Raw genomic sequence first — 16,204 nt, 5'->3', positions numbered from 1 at the left:
TCCACTATTGAATTACATATTCTTCCAATATCCAACTTGCTTGAAATTTTTTTTTTAAAATTAAACAATAGTTATGTCATCAATAAATTGTTTTAATTACAAGTTTTGTAGTTTAAAATTATACATAAAATATAAGTTTATAAATCATATAGTAAATAATATCTAATTGACACAAAATTTGACGTATATTAAGAGTGTAAAGAACATGCAATTCAACGTTTAGATTTTCAAATATGTAGTAATGTTTATTTTATTGAATAAGGTTGTAACCTTAGGATGTAGCCAATTTTGTAGCTGAATTTTGTCCTTTTAAAAGTAGGTCAAAAACAATTTTCAAGTGTCCTTTCATAGGTTTGAAGTGTTCGTAATTTTGCATGTGAGTGTATAAGTTTATTTGATAGATTTTATTAATTGTTTTATCATTTATTTGTTGTTGTACTCTTATTTTGATTGTGTTTTTTTTTACTTTGATTTTAGTTTTCTGTATTAATATTTTAAAGTAATGAATTAAAACTTATTATAAAATATTTACATAAAAATATAGAAATGTTCTAGCAAAATTTCAGTACCAGCGAAAATACTACAACCAAACAACAAAAAATATTCAATAGGGTCACAGTAACATTTTGTAGCCTACCGTTACTGCTTGATTAAAGACTAATAGTTGTTTAAGTGAACGTATAGCCAATATTTAAAGACCGAGAAATTGAAAGTGAGAGAGAGAACCTTAAACCATTGTAGTTCTCTTTGCATCTGCAAAGCTGCACCTGGGATGTCATTAACTGAAGTAGAAGGTGCTAACATCCCTGCCATATGTAATAAGTTATTTTTGTTGGAGGAATCTCTACCACTTGCCAAAGCGCTTTTAACATCAAGACCATAGATAAGGCTAAAGATTTTGGCATGACGATTTTGGACTGCAACCGAAAAAATGCTGGTGGATTTTTCATCATGGCTCCACACAAGTTGTGGATCCGCTTTCACAATATCAAAAACAAACTCAAAAATCCCTTCCTTGATTGCACGGAGGATGGCGTCATAAACCCCACCAGTCGTTCTTTGTTGATCATTTGAAATCATTATCTGGTCCTTCATGCGACTGAGGAGTTCACGGGATAGGAAATGGGCCAACTTCATTTCATATAGATGCTCGATACCTTGGTTAATAATCAAAACATTGACAATTTAACTAGATGAACATATAATTATTAAACCAAAAAAAAAAAAAAAAAAAAAACCTTACAATCTCTTTTTCTTGTAAAGTTGTAATTATCTAAGCTACCTTAAAGATTAGCGTACTCTATTTAAGATGGGCTTGAGATTAATATCTTAAAGTCTCATTTACTTGTCTCCTTCATTTAATTGGTAAAAAAGAAAACAATTTCGGATCCCATGGACTTAGTTTAATAGTGTAAAGAAGTGAGTAAGCATGTGTGCTTACAATAAAAAAACAAAATTACCTAATAAGTTAGGATCGGATTGGTAAGAGTATTTAAATATAGTTTTTTGTTTTGCAATCTATAAAATGGTGAGTCCCACACTTAAATTTATTGTTTGACTAATATATTTCTAAATACAATTTTAAAAAAACTGTATCATATTTTCCTAGTTTAAAACAGGACTTTGAAGATGGCTAAAGGGGGTGTTTTCAAGATATATATATAAAAAGAAAAATAAAAAAATAAAAAAAATCCTACCCCTCAAATTTAAAACTTATCATTATAAATAAATAAATAAAAAGATGAGCTCTATTCCCTTATCATTACCCACAAAATAATAATAATAATCTACAAGTTCTTACATGTTACTTTTTCTAAATATATATTTTTTTAATTTCAAAAATAGAAATGGTCTTCCAAACAATTATTTTTTGTTTTTAGTATTTTGAAAATTATTATAAAAAGTTGGATCCAAACACGTAAAAATTAAAATTATTATCTGAAAACTAGTTTTAAGTTCAATTTTTTGAAAATTGTTTTTATACTGTTTTGAAAACAAAAACAAAAATCCTCCTATCAATCAGACCCTTAAAATTATTATTTTTTAGGTGAGCTTTAACAAAATTACCTATAAATTTTATCCACTTGTATTCTTTATTGTCATTAAGTGACAGAAAGCAAGTGAAAATATAAAAAAATTGAAAAATTGGAGGGGAATGTAATAAAGAACCAATTGATATTTCTAGAATGGAAGGAAATGTAAATTTAAAAGAACCAATCAGAGGGAATGTAATGTGAATTTTTCAAATGTAAAATTAGATTCAGATAGAAATATGAAAGTTGAAATAGTAAATTTTAATTTTCAATTATGACTGGAATGTAACTTTAAAAAACAAAAACAATTTAAAAATACTTATTTAAGAAAATATGTTTGTTCCCAATTTCCCATCATAAACCAATTTTATAATCAAAAAATAACCAAGCCCAAAAAAAAAAAAAAAAAAACTAGTTATATTATTCTTAGTTTTTCTTTTTGGAATAAAGTTATACTATTTTTTTATGGGAGGATTGTAATCTTATTAAGAAGAAGATAATTTCAATACATCTTAAGCTAAAGCCGACTTAATCAGCGTTGGATGTTCCTTTATCCAAGTTACATAGTTATCACTATTTAAAACTTCTTTGGCATAAAACCTTGAAGCCTTTGAGATACTCCAGTTAAGATATTTGATTCAACCTCCGGTGGAGAGCCCAACCCCATAAGAGCATCAGAGACAATTTTTGAATCTCCTTCAAAAATCACATCCCTTATACCCACATCCCAAGCAAAAGTAACTCCCTCCTCCATTGCGTTGGCCTCTATCTCTAATGGTCCCAGTGGCTGGTGGACTATTTTGCTTAGTGCTGCCATAACCCTCCCAGCATGGTCTCTAATCACCACCCCAACACCAACCTACTGACCCTGAGCAAAAACTGCATCATCCACATTAACCTTATAATTCAAAGCTAGAGGCAATGTCCATGGATCATTCGAGTTGTCCTTTACCTGTGAAACAGTATGGTTTGCTGTTTGAAATTCATTTAGTGAAAATTAAGCTAACTAGACCACCTCTTCTGCAGATTGTCGAGAGTGACCATGTCTTATAGCATTTCTATTAACCACATGCGCCAAGCTATCATGAGAAGCATCTCCAAAATGTCATTGCTACCATTCTGGACAAAGATCAAATACCACACTAAATCCATGAACTCCAAATACCGTACCCCTTGTGTATCAAAACTAATTCTTGAAAGTAGCCACACTACACGAGCTTTCTCACATTCCCAGAGAATATGTCCACTAGATTTTATACCCAATCCACAAGCTTCACATACACTCTGCATAAGTTTGCTTTTGTGGGAAGTATATTTCGGCACGCTCTCCAGGCAAAAGACTTCACCTTATTCAGCATGTTCAAGCTCTAAATTTTTCTCCAGAATTTTCTGTGTATCACCATTTGAAGGTTCACCCACCTCGCTATTCATGGCTTCATCCTAAGCAATTTTATAAGCACTGCAAACCGTGAATTTTCCTTTTGGAGTGTATGCCCACACTAGCCAATCCCATGGCAGACAAGAACTTAAAAATACGCTTAGAATGGATTGAACATTGGGTGGGTGAAAAACTTTCCTCACCAAATCTGTTTGCCATTCACACTTCAGGGGATCAATGAGGTCACTAACTATGGAAAGTTCAAAGGTATTATTTGGCGGAGAGATCACTTTGAAAGTGGATGATTTAGGTAACAATTTATCAATCCAAATGCCAACCGATGCTCCATTTCCCACCTGCCATCTACAGCCTTGTTTGACAATTTTTTGCACTGCCATTATGCTTCTCCAAGCAAAAGAAGGTTGAGATCCCAGTGCAGCCCCAAGGAAGTCACTGTCCGGGAAATAGCGAGCTTTTAAAACTCCACAGACCAGTGATGACGTATTTGTTTGAAGTTGCCACCTTGTTTGGCTAAAAGTGCAAGATTAAAAGCTTTAAGATCTCGAAAACCTAAGCCACCCTCCTCCTTCGGTGTACAAACCTTATCCCAACTAAATCATGCCATCTTAGTTTTTCCATCCATATGCCCCCACCAAAAATTTTGAACCATGCTCGTCATCTCATCACATAGAGTATTCGGAATTTTAAAAAAACTCATAGTGTACATAGGTATTGCTTGGGCCACTGCCTTGGTAAAAATCTCCTTCCCCACATGGGATAACATCTTCTCTTTCCACCCTGACAGTTTATTATCCAACCTCTCTTTTAGTTGTCGAAAGGTGTTGCACTTTGATTTTCCCACTAGAGAAGGAAGACCTAGATAAGTCTCATGCTACCATGTTACTTCTGCTCCAAAACAATCTTTGATGTAATCTTGAATATCTTGTGGTATATTGCTATTGAAAAATAAGGAAGTCTTTTCCCGATTTAACTGTTGGCTAGAAGCTTGTTCGTAGGTTTCTAGAACTCTCTGTAAGTTGGAGCATTCTTCCTTTGTGGCTCGACAAAAAAATAAGGCTATCATTAGCAAAGAAAAGGTGCGATATTTTAAGGCCCCTTTGACATGCAGCTAATCCTTTCAATAAACCATCATCTACTATTTTCTTAAGAAGAGTTGATAAACCCTCTGCACATATCAGAAATAAATATGGAGAGAGAGGGTCCTCTTGGTGCAAACTCCATGAAGGAATAATGTGGCCTCGGGGCTAGAACCATAAAAGTTATCCTAGAGACAACATTACTGAGACTGATGGGTCTATATTGCGTGATTTTCGTTGGGTTTTTTATTTTTAGGATGAGCGCTACATGAGTTTCATTGAATTTTAGGGGAATAATACCATGGTTTAGAAAATCAAGGACAATCTGAGTAACACAATTACCAACTAAAGACCAATAGCATTGATAAAAAAGGGGACATACCATTGGAGCTTGGACATTTCTTAGGATGCATTTGCATCAAAGCCTTGACCACCTCAGTAGCTTGAAATTCTTGCACTAACCCCCTGTTCATACTCTCAATCACCGTGGGTTGGACGACCTCCACTACTATCGAAGCATCAATTATTCTATTAGATTTGAAAATATTAGAAAAATAATCAACCATAATAGTCTCAACCTGATGATCATCTTCCTGCCAAATACTATTAGCATCACATGTTCCCTCGATAGAATTTCTTTGATGTTTATTGGAAGCTTTTGCATGAAAAAAACAAGTATTTCGATCGCCCCCCACCAGCCACATATTTCTTCATCGTTAATTCCACATCACTGATTCCTTATCCAACCAACTATTCAATGCACGATAGACTTCCTTAATTTGCTCTCTACTGTCATTACCTCTACTCTGAAGTTCCAAGCTCTGTAGCTATTTTTGTAAACCTGCAATCTTACGCCCAGCAAGGACTCCATTTTATTCCAGGACACAAGCCTATCCCTACAACTATTTAGGTAATTTATGCAACTATCTAGGGAATTTAAAAATTGGCAACCACCTGGTCTATACAGACCCTCTTGCCAAGCTTCTTGAACCACTTCATCACACCGTGGATCTCGAAGCTACATTGCTTCAAATCTAAACAATTTCACACCACCTTGAGGTTGGAATCTGATATGTGGAAACCGTAAAGCGAGGAGAGAGTGATCAGATGTGGACATAGAAATATGGTGTAAAGTAGCTCCCTGAAATTTAGTTTGCCATTTATTATTTTCTAAAGCTCAGTCTAACCTAACCCAAATCCGCCCCTCGTCACCATTATTTTTTGACCACGTGAATAAAGACCTAACAAAGCCCAGATCCTAGAAAGCACAGTGATGTATGACCCTATGAAATCTATCCATCTGTCTAGTTGGTCTAATATTGCCGCCTGCCTTCTTAGAATTACTAGTAATCTTATTAAAGTCTGCAATGCACAACCAAGGGATTTGATTATTGTGTTTGAGGGACTCAAGTAAAGTCCATGTTTCCTCCCTTTTGTTGGTCTCAGGATGACCATAAAATCCTATAAACCTCCATACCTCATCACTATTATCATAGTCAATTACCAATGTGAAAGACCTCAAACATCCACCTTCGACTCCGGTTTCTGAAGTAAAGTTAGGCCTCCACTCGCCCACATCACTAGAAACTGCTAAACCCTGAGTGTAACTCATGTTTCAAAAAATTCATCCTTTCTTGTGGTAGCTTCGTCTTTATAAGGAAGATGAGTTTAGGAGCTTCATCATGCAGAGCTCATTTAAGAGCCCTAACTATCCAGGGGTTCCTAAGTCCCCGACAGTTCCAACTTAAGATACTCATTGGACCCGGCGGTGCTGCACAACAGCCACGGCCGATCCTAAATGTTGAGCCCTTAACTTGCCCAAAACTTTTGTTTCCTCCTCTATCTTTTTCTTTTTTACCACATCTGTTTCCTTCAACGCACCATCTATGTTCAATTTCCTCTTCTGCATTGGGCTCTCAATCTCAACTTCCATTGTATCCTATTGTTGTTTGGCTGGAGCCAACCACTTCCACTTCCCTCTCTGTTGGTCCGAAGTAGAGATATCCTTATTCCTATCCATTAGCAATGTCTTAACATGCCTAGAACCAAATTCTCCTTCACTAGTCATCCCACCCTCCACTTGTGGGTCCGTATTCCTTTTCTTATTTCCTGGACGTGCCTGAAATTGGGAAAAATCCTTCATTTGGCTTGCCAACATACCAATATTTCCCCATTGGTTTTCCAAAATCTTTACCAATTTCATTTGTAGTAGAGTCCCTCTCCTTTCCTCTCACATTATCCCTAGAGGTTTCATGGCCAATTGGATGGGAGTTAGCCAGGTCCATATCAATTTCCTCGAAGTGGGCCTAAAAAAGTGTTGGATTTTTTAGAATTTCTCTATTTATTGGGACATTTGGTGGCTCCATTTCTTCATAAAGTTTACTATCTATGTTTTACTAGGTATACTAGCTTGTGTTTCGACTTTATTACTTCCGTCTAAGAGAGGAATTGTTGACGACAGCGTGTGTTGGTGAGTGTATAGTACACTAGCCAAGGCAAACATGAGTATTGACATAGCTGAATCCAGACTCTACACGTGAACAAGCTATAAGGAAAGAAAATGGGGCGTTAGCAAAGAGAGGGTATCCAAGGCTCATGCCAATGGCGTGGTTACCCTTGGGGAGAGTGAAGTACGTGCCAGGCATGGACACCCAATACCAGCATAAAAGGGAGATAGCAACTTCCTATAGCTAGAGGCTGTAGAACACTCCTCATTGGCTGAAGCTGTGTTAGACCACTATTGAGGACGCGTGTATCACTCCTAATCTCTCTAATGTCCCTTTCCTTGTCTATTACTTGTCCCTCACGATGTAGCAGAGCCACCCTTCATCCCACTTCCCTGACATCGGCGAATTTTCTCTCCTGCAGCCATAGTATAGTATAGTAGCTGTATTAGGGTTTGAACAGAGGAATGAGAGCTTGACACCTGTTTTTATGTACCTAACAACGTTCCTCATACTATAAGAGGAACATGTTGTTGAGCAATTAGGACAAGAGACAGAAAGATAGAGAGAGAGAAAGAGAGAGGTAGAAAGTTGGGTAGGAAAGTGAGGAAAAGAGAGGCTTTTTGGGAAGAACATCACCATGTGTAAAACCTTAAACTTTCACATTATAGAAAGCTTTAAAGAGTGAAGAATATTTTGTCCTTCACTCACCGTGGTTTTTCATCCCTTCCTAATGTCACACGCCTTCTTTACTTTCCTTGTTCTGCCTTTACAATCATTAGATGTTAAAGTGTTAAATTTCCCATTTTTATTGTTCATGAGCTTTTACACTTAAATGTATTGTTAGATCTATAGCTCACTTTCTTTACAAGTTTGACAATCTAATTTGCACGTACGGTGAGATTTAGATGTTTCTCAATTGTAATCTTCTTTATTCTTCACAACATGGTGTACTTGAAACCTCTCTATGGTGGCACGCATCCAAGCCCCATATTGTTGTTCTTCCTTCTATAAAGTACCTAGACTACTCACCCATAGCTTCAGTTCTTCCTATATATACTTTCCTTGTTTTGCCTTTACAATCTTTAGATGTTAAAGTGTTAAATTTCCCATTTTTATTATTCATGAGCTTTTACACTTAAATGTACTATTAGACCTGTAGCTCACTTTCTTTACAAGTTTGACAATCTAACTTGCACGTATAGTGAGATTCAGATGTTTCTTGATTGTAATCTTCCTTATTCTTCACAACATGGTGTACTTGAAACCTTTCTATGGTGGCACACATCCAAGCCCCATATTGTTGTTCTTCCTTATGTAAAGTACCTAGACTACTCACCCACAACTTCAGTCCTTCTCATCATGATTCATGATCCCACACCAATTGCAGAAAATCGGCATGCGTACATATTTAAACAAGATCCATTGTGGTTTAGGACCTCCCATATTCACTAGCCGACCTTTACACAGTGGTTGCATAATATTGATATTGATCCGGACTCGCATACAACATCCACGACAATTACCTTTGGCAGATTCCTCAACGCATTCAACCTTGCCCAAAGTGCTTCCAATGGCCTCAACATTCTCCCTTGTCATACATCTAATCTGTAGCCCACGAATTTGTGCCCAAAAGGATGTTGTATCAAACCTAGTATCCTCCACTATTGCAGCTTCACCTGGATGAAACAAGCCAACCATGTATTTATTGAAAGACCATGGTCCCTGCATCAATATACGCTTTGGGTAATCTTCATCATCAAATAAAAGCATAATTGTATTGTTCCCAAGGTCGCGTATATCAAAACTTCCCCCAGACCTCCATATGATCTTTAGTGTTCTCGTAATAGCTTCCAAATTTATCCTTTGTTGGTAAAGAACTTAGCCACCAAAACCCTACTATTTTCCACAACGTTAGTAGAAAGGTTTACCGTCTGGGTTTCCTTTGTATTGAGTGACAACTTTGCCCATTTACCTTGAAGGTCATCCATAGCATGCGTAGACAAAAAAGTAAGAGAAAAAAAAAATAAAAAATAAAGATTCCACCAAAAACTGAGAAAAAGATGGTTTGTCTAAGAGACAAACAAGTTGTTTCACCGTCATGGGGTTTTCAAAAGAAAAACCTACAGACGCGAAACAATTCTTAGTTGATGTGATTATATGAATTGTGAAACACTTAATGTGAAAAACTTAGATACTAGTTTTTTAGGTTTCTAGGTTTCCATTTATATTAACTAATAAAATATAAATAATGTTATTATTTTCAAAATAACATAATTCGATATAATTATATGTTTGAATTTAATTATATAATCTAATTTATTGAACTCAAGGAAATATAATAAATTGAGTTGTAAAGTACAATACCCAAGAGAGATCGGAGATTTGAAACTAGCTGGCTCAATGAATATATCCCTACAATGATAAAACCTTGCTTAATTGTGTATTTGAAAATTATTACATACTATAAAAAGAACAGATGAGGTAAGCATTATATATGTAAAACCTTAAATTTTAATCCTAATTTCAAATTAAGTACTAAAATTTAAATTTCATTATTTTCCATCTTGTAATCTCACATTGTTATGAAATGCTTTCTGTAGGGACACGAATCTTTAGCGGCCCAACAACGATGTTGGGCTCGCACATAGAAAATCCCTCACAATAATATTTGTAGAGAGCGGGCTTGAAAGGCCAGCGTTGGGTCACAGGGCGCTAGTTCAGGCCGGACTTTAGGTGAACCAAGACAAGAAAAGGCTTTAGTCTGGATATTCAGGCCTTACACCTTTGTAACTTGAGGGATTTGGCTCCTCGGATCATGTCCGAGGAGCACTAATGTTTTCTCCGGTTACCCGACGGTGGGTTTTTCGGGGTGATGCGCATATATTATCCGGGCATTCTCCTTCCTGAAGTTTTTCTCAGGAAGTGAGATGGGAGATCCCCCTACTTTGTTACCTAACGTTTTCTTTTATACTAGCCTACGTTCGTTGTCCCTCGTCCACGTGTAGGGTCGACCTTTCCAGGACAGATATTTGTCCCATCAGTCTAATCCCGAAATTGTTGGAGATGATCAATAAAGCCTAAGAATCCGGCTCTGTTAGGTGCAGTGTCATATCAGTGAAGGGTATTAAGGACAACTTCCCCAAGATATTTTCTGATCTTTCAAGTTTGCTTGTATTCCACTCTAATCCATGAGACTTTGGGTCTGCCGAGGACTAAGCTGTCCTCGGCTGTATCCTCGGGCCACTTTGGGCTTCCTATTTTTGAGCTTGGGCCCTGGCCTCCTTCAGTTTGGAGCCTGTGGACTCCCCATAAGCGAGCGGGCCGGGCCCCTAAACTATTGGGCCCCACACTTTCATTGTAGTTTTCTATGACGAAAGGGAATTGCGGAGGAAAAAAAGGAATTCACAATATTTGATTGTCAATGTTAGCATTCACATTGGTCTCCCTAAACTAGGACAAGAGACCAATTTAGGGAATGAAACCCCAAAAAATCTCATGTTGACTTCCCGACACATCACCTAAATTAACATTTTGTTAGCATTTACAATATTTTATGCAAAACTTACTGTTTATTTTAGAATAAAAACTTATTTTTACTATTTCAACTAACCATTTTTCAAAACACCCACATTATCTAATTTCTATCATATACTCTATTTCATTTCAATATAATTTTTTTTAAAGGCGGAAATACCTTTTTGATCCTTACATCTTGACTTTATTCCCATTTTGGTCCATACTTTTTAATTTTACCATGTTTAGTCCCTATAAATAAAAAAAAATAAAAAAATACAAAAACAATCCCGTTTTGGTACATACCATCATCTCACTAACAGAAATTATCTATACAGCAGACGGAGTGCACTATTGACACAAGTAAATACTAACGTGAACATTAAAATAATATTTTAAAAATTTTATTTAGAATTTTAAAAATTCCCCGTTAACAATTTAATTTAAAAGCCACATTAGATAAAAATAATAATTATTATTTCTAACCTTCTTATTTTTTTTTTTAAAAAAGAAAAGAAAATAATTAAATTAGTTTTTTCCTTTTTCCGAAGAACTCAGAACATGTGTTCTTCCTAGTAAATCAGGTTCTTCATTTTCTTCCCCAACTAACCTTGCCCATAAAGTTAAAAAATCTAGATTTTCTTTTCTTTTCTTGCATTTTCTTAGCAATCAAACCCATAAAATTACTTAGATTTACAAAATACAAAGAAATGCCCACAAAAATTTACAAAACACAAAGACATTCAACAAGATTTTCTTATGCTTTGAAACCAAACACAAAAATACAAAACTCAAACACAAATTTTCAGACTCCATGCGCAACCAAATACAAAACTTAACCCATACTTTCCTATGTTTTTTGAGAAACCAAACACAAAATTCATATCGCAAATCAATGAACAAAACCTCAGATTAGAAACCACAAATAGCCACACAACCTTAAACACAACAACCCACACCACCTCCAACCCCAAGTCCGAAAGCCACCACTGATTTAGTCCATGGGTTTAGAGAGAAAGCCACTGTTGGTTTTGACCATGGATTTATATAGAGAAAGTTGGGTTTTCAGCCATAAGTTTAGAGAGAGAGAGAGAGAGAGAGAGAGAGAGAGAGTTGCGTTTTCGGCCAAGATTTAGAGAGAGAGAGAGAGAGTTGGGTTTTCACCTAGGTTTAGAGAGGGATAGAGAGCTAGGTTTTAAATCATGGATTTAGGGAGAGAGAGAGAGAGAGAGTAGGATTTTTGGCCATGGATTTAGAGAGAGAGAGAGAACTCACCTTCAATCAGCCTGTAGAGAGAAAGAGAGAGCTTGGAGAATTTCGTAGAGAGAGCTTGAAAAATATGTGTTGGGTCAAATTTTTGACTAGAAGTTAATATGAGCTTGAGTTCTAATAATGTGTTTGGTTACCAAGAAAGCTTAAGAAAAAATTGTGAAAGTTACTGCAAACAATTTTTTCCTAATCTTTACTACTGAAAAAAAAAATTCAATTTAAATTAAAACTAAGAAATTAGAAATTTTTTATTTTTATTTTTTAAATTAAATTGTAGACATGGAATTTTTAAAATGCCAAATAAATTTTTTTAAAGCAATATTTTAATGGCCATGTCTGCATTTATTGTGCCAACAGTGTACTCCGTCTATCACATAAACAATTTCCGTTAGTGAGATGACGGTAGGAACTAAAACAAGATCACTTTTTGATTTTAGAGACTAAATGTGGTAAAATTAAAAAGTATGGACAAAATGGGAATAAGGTCAAAATATAGAAACCAAAATGGTATTTTCACATTTTTTTAATTGTTTCTCTCTCTGTTTACACACAGTAGCCACTATTCACTATCTTCCTTCACCTTTGGGAAAAGCAAAAAGTAAAGAAAAAAAAATGTTATTATAGTAAACCAACTTGTGGTTAGACTCATTTTAGTAGTGCCTATTTGTGGTTTGGACTTCATCACTTTACCTAGCTAAGATTACTTTTGTTAGTCCTCCATTACCCAACTTGTTCGTTTACCATTATAAACATAAAAATAAATAAAAAGATGAACATATGAAGATCAAAAGGTTAAGTGTGTGAAAACCAAGAACAAACCCACGTAAGAGAGAAAGCGGGAGATGGAGTTTGCCACATTGGCACATTTTCCCACTAAAACCGCCGTTTCAAAGAAACTTTGAGAGATTCAGCTAATCATCATCAGCATTGTCCTTAGTTTTGATCATTAGATAATTCCTTAAGAAAAAGGCTCAATTGTGGACGTGGTGGTGGTAGCTCTCATTCCAAGCCAAATTCCACTCTCTTTGCTCGTTATTCTCAAGCCCAGTATCATTTCTCTTCTCCTAGTCTCCAATGTCTACCCTTTTCTTTTCTAAATAAAAGTCTAATTTTTAAACTCTTGCTCAATCAACCACCACTTGGCTTTCTCTTAAAACAATTTTTAATTCCATTCACTCTAAAGAAAATTGTAAATGACGATGGGATGATGAAGGAAAAGAAAATCCCTAATGAAATATACTATGTTGACAACATATCATCCTAGCTTAGGTGTAACATATTACACCTAACTAACCCACCATTTCCCTCACCCCCTATAAATACTCTCATTTTTGAGAAAAAATAGGGAGAAAAAGAGAGAAAAATAGGAAAAAATAGAGAAAGAGTGGAAAAATTCTAAGAAAAATACCCTAGAATTTTGAAAAAATTCTTTTCCCCCTCTCTAGGAGACCCACCATAGAAAAAGCCTCTTCCCTTTTTTTACTTGTAATTTTGTGGGTAAGCTTGTAGAGATGGGGAAGTTTCTTAATAACTACACCCATCCCATTTCCTTTTACTATCTTGTAAACATCATATTTATTTATATATGAAGTGGTTTCCTTTTTATTGTCTCTTTGTTTTGTTATTGTGTAAATATCTCTCTTTATCATTATGTCCATATTACCATTGCTTGTTTATGATATTGTGCTTGTTTCCTAGATAAGTATTGGACCATCTCCTAGGGTTTGTATGGCAAGTACCCTTAGGGAAAAGAAATCTCATCCCACCTAGGCATCTAGGGTTTTATTTTCCTTGCTTTATATTTATGTCATCCATTTTATTTTCCAAGCAATCCCCTACCCTTTAAATTTAGGTCATCCCTTTAATTTTCTTGCACAATCCCCATCCCCCTTTACTTTATTGCACTTATATATGTGTGTGTCTATATATATATATATATATATATATATATATATTAAATAAATAAAAATATTTTCTACTCTCTCTCTCTTAAATGGTTTTTAAACCTCCATTAAAGCACAATACAGGTATGTCTAATAAGAATGGTTAATAGTTAGAACTCCCATTTTTTTTATGATGAAGGACCCATGGGGCTTGAAAGAGATTAAAATCTATTTAAGAGAGAAAAAAGAAAAAGAAATTTTCAATCAACATTTACAATATTTCAGCTCTTTACTTTTATGCCATTAAAATTTCTGCACTTTACTTTCCTTGAAATTTATTTTCTGCACTTTATTGTTGTTGTCCTTTTATTTTTCTCGTCAATAATGTTGCCATAAAATAAATATGTTTGGGTAAAACAACTTTTTTACCCAACTATTCTAAGGATGTGCTTCTCAAAATCCTTTTCACCCTTTTCAAAAAGAATGATGAAGTTTTCTTTAAAAAAAAAAAAAAAAAGAGAGAGAGTTTTCCAAAAGATGCTTTGCTAAAAAAAAAAAAAAAAAAAAAAAAAACTCTTCCTTTCAAAAAAGTTTCCAAAAAAAAAAAAAATCTACCTTCATTCTTTTCTTAAAAATTTAAAGGTGTTCTAAAAATAATATGTTTCTCTAAAAAAAAATCTGTTTTTAAAAAAAATGTTCTTACCACGTTAAAAAAAAAAAGAAGGTGTTTTCTAATGGTTGTCTTAAAAAAATTGTTTTTCTCTTCCCTCCTAAAGGGAATCTGAAATTTTTGCTAAGAAAAAGGGAAAATGTTTTTTTTACCACGTTAGTAAATATTTTTACCACATTAGATTTCCCCTCAAAAAAAGTTTTCCCCGCCCTTTAATTAAAAAATAATAATAATAAATAAAAAAATGGGTTTCCAAAAAATATGTTTTTACCAAGTTGAAAAATGTTTTCAAAAAAAGAATTTTTCAAAAACTATCTTTCCTTTTTTTAAAAAATATGAAAATAAAAGAGAATTTTTCTAAAAATAATAATAATAAATAGTCTTTACCACGATGGAATTCCTTAAAAAAAAAGGTTTTTTCTTTTCCAAAAAAAAAATGTGCTTTTTCAAAACAATAAAAAGTTAACGTGGTAAGCTTTTTTTTTTCATACATTCTAATCTAAAGCTTTTCTTAGAATAGTAGTAGTCAGATTTGTGTTCATGGCTCGTTCCCTTGAGTCCTTGAACATCATTTAAGCTTACATTGACCCTATCACTTTCTTTAGCACTAATGAATTTTATTTGTCATCTTTTTTTGCAAGACAAAAATGAGAAAATGGTGGATGATAGCAAGGTGCTACTCTTCCAACTCCATTTTTTTGTTTGTGTGTGTGTTGTAGTTTGTTTATTTATAATAACTAGTACTCACATGATACCTATGTATTAAATATTCTACTCATATGGTTGTTCTTGTATATCCTCACACATGCTATCTATGTATATACCTCATATGCTTGTTTGTAAATATTCATTGGATACAAAACCAATGGTTGGTGGCGACTCCTAAAATAAAAATAAGAAAAAGGGACTGACATACACATACCCCTACTCTAGAGACACAAGCACACAAGAGTCACGTCGCCAAGGACCCAATGTGCGACCAACCAAAAGAAATTTTGCGGCATCCACACTGACCACTCGTCGGAAAACTCCACTAGCATGAACAGTGCAGTACATGGATGACTATAAATTCTCCAAGTGTATATCTCCTTGTGTACTTGAGCCATCCAAGCTCCAGCTAGCAACCAACTTCACCAAGTCTTTTCTTCATCTAACCTATTGGAGTCACCATCATTGAGCCACCAACAAAAAACAACAAAAGGATTTGGATTTGATTTGCCTTCACTAAGTTTCCAACCCTTCAAGAAACTCATAACACTCAAGGTTTAGTAATGGAGGTGAAGGTTACAAATTTCTCTCAAGGATATGTCATTTATGAGAGAAAAGGAGAAGAAAGGATGAAGAGATTTGTTTCTCTAGACTAAGGCACTCACTCTCATACAAAAGGGTTGGGATGAACAAATGCTCTCAACCTAGCAAACCCACAACCACACCCACCGCTAGCCACCACCACCGAAAACCAAAAAAAAAAAAACCACAACCACGAACCACCACAACCCACTAGCCACAAAACCCACTCAACCACCAATCACCACCAAAAAAAAAAAAAAACCACAATTCATTAGACACAAAACCCATTCAACCACCACTACAGCCACAACAACCACTGCTACTGTCACCACCACCTAGAACCACAACCCCCAACCACCAAAATCACAACCAAATCACAAATCCACAACCGCATCACCACCATTATTCAAGAAAAGAAAAGAAAAAACGAAAATCAATTAGACCCACAAAGCCCCACCGAAGCACATATCAAACCACCATAAATCCGATCGGACCATCGAAGCACAGATCGGACCACCATAAATCCAATCAGAACCCAACTCAACTGCCACAAGCAAACCCAAGAGAGGAGAGAGGGACAAGATAGAGTGAGAAAGTTGATTTCAGTCGAGAGGGAGAAGAGGA

At 35.1% G+C, this 16,204-nt stretch overlaps 1 protein-coding gene across 1 annotated transcript in view; it reads right to left on the bottom strand.

Annotated features, from left to right (window-relative positions):
- LOC126722286 (ankyrin repeat-containing protein ITN1-like) overlaps positions 1 to 16,204 on the bottom strand; it is a 135,946-nt gene that overhangs the window by 2,726 nt on the left and 117,016 nt on the right. Inside the window, exons 7-8 of the mRNA XM_050425444.1 lie at positions 9,320 to 9,367; positions 727 to 1,157 (exon numbers count right to left, since the gene is read on the bottom strand). Coding sequence (XP_050281401.1) covers positions 727 to 1,157; positions 9,320 to 9,367 — 479 coding nt within the window. The remainder of the gene's footprint in view (positions 1 to 726; positions 1,158 to 9,319; positions 9,368 to 16,204) is intronic.

Source organism: Quercus robur, chromosome 4 (assembly GCF_932294415.1).
Source record: "Quercus robur chromosome 4, dhQueRobu3.1, whole genome shotgun sequence".
NCBI lineage: Eukaryota > Viridiplantae > Streptophyta > Magnoliopsida > Fagales > Fagaceae > Quercus > Quercus robur.
Note: the sequence above shows the minus strand (reverse complement) of the source record. Positions and strands in the feature narration are given on the sequence as shown.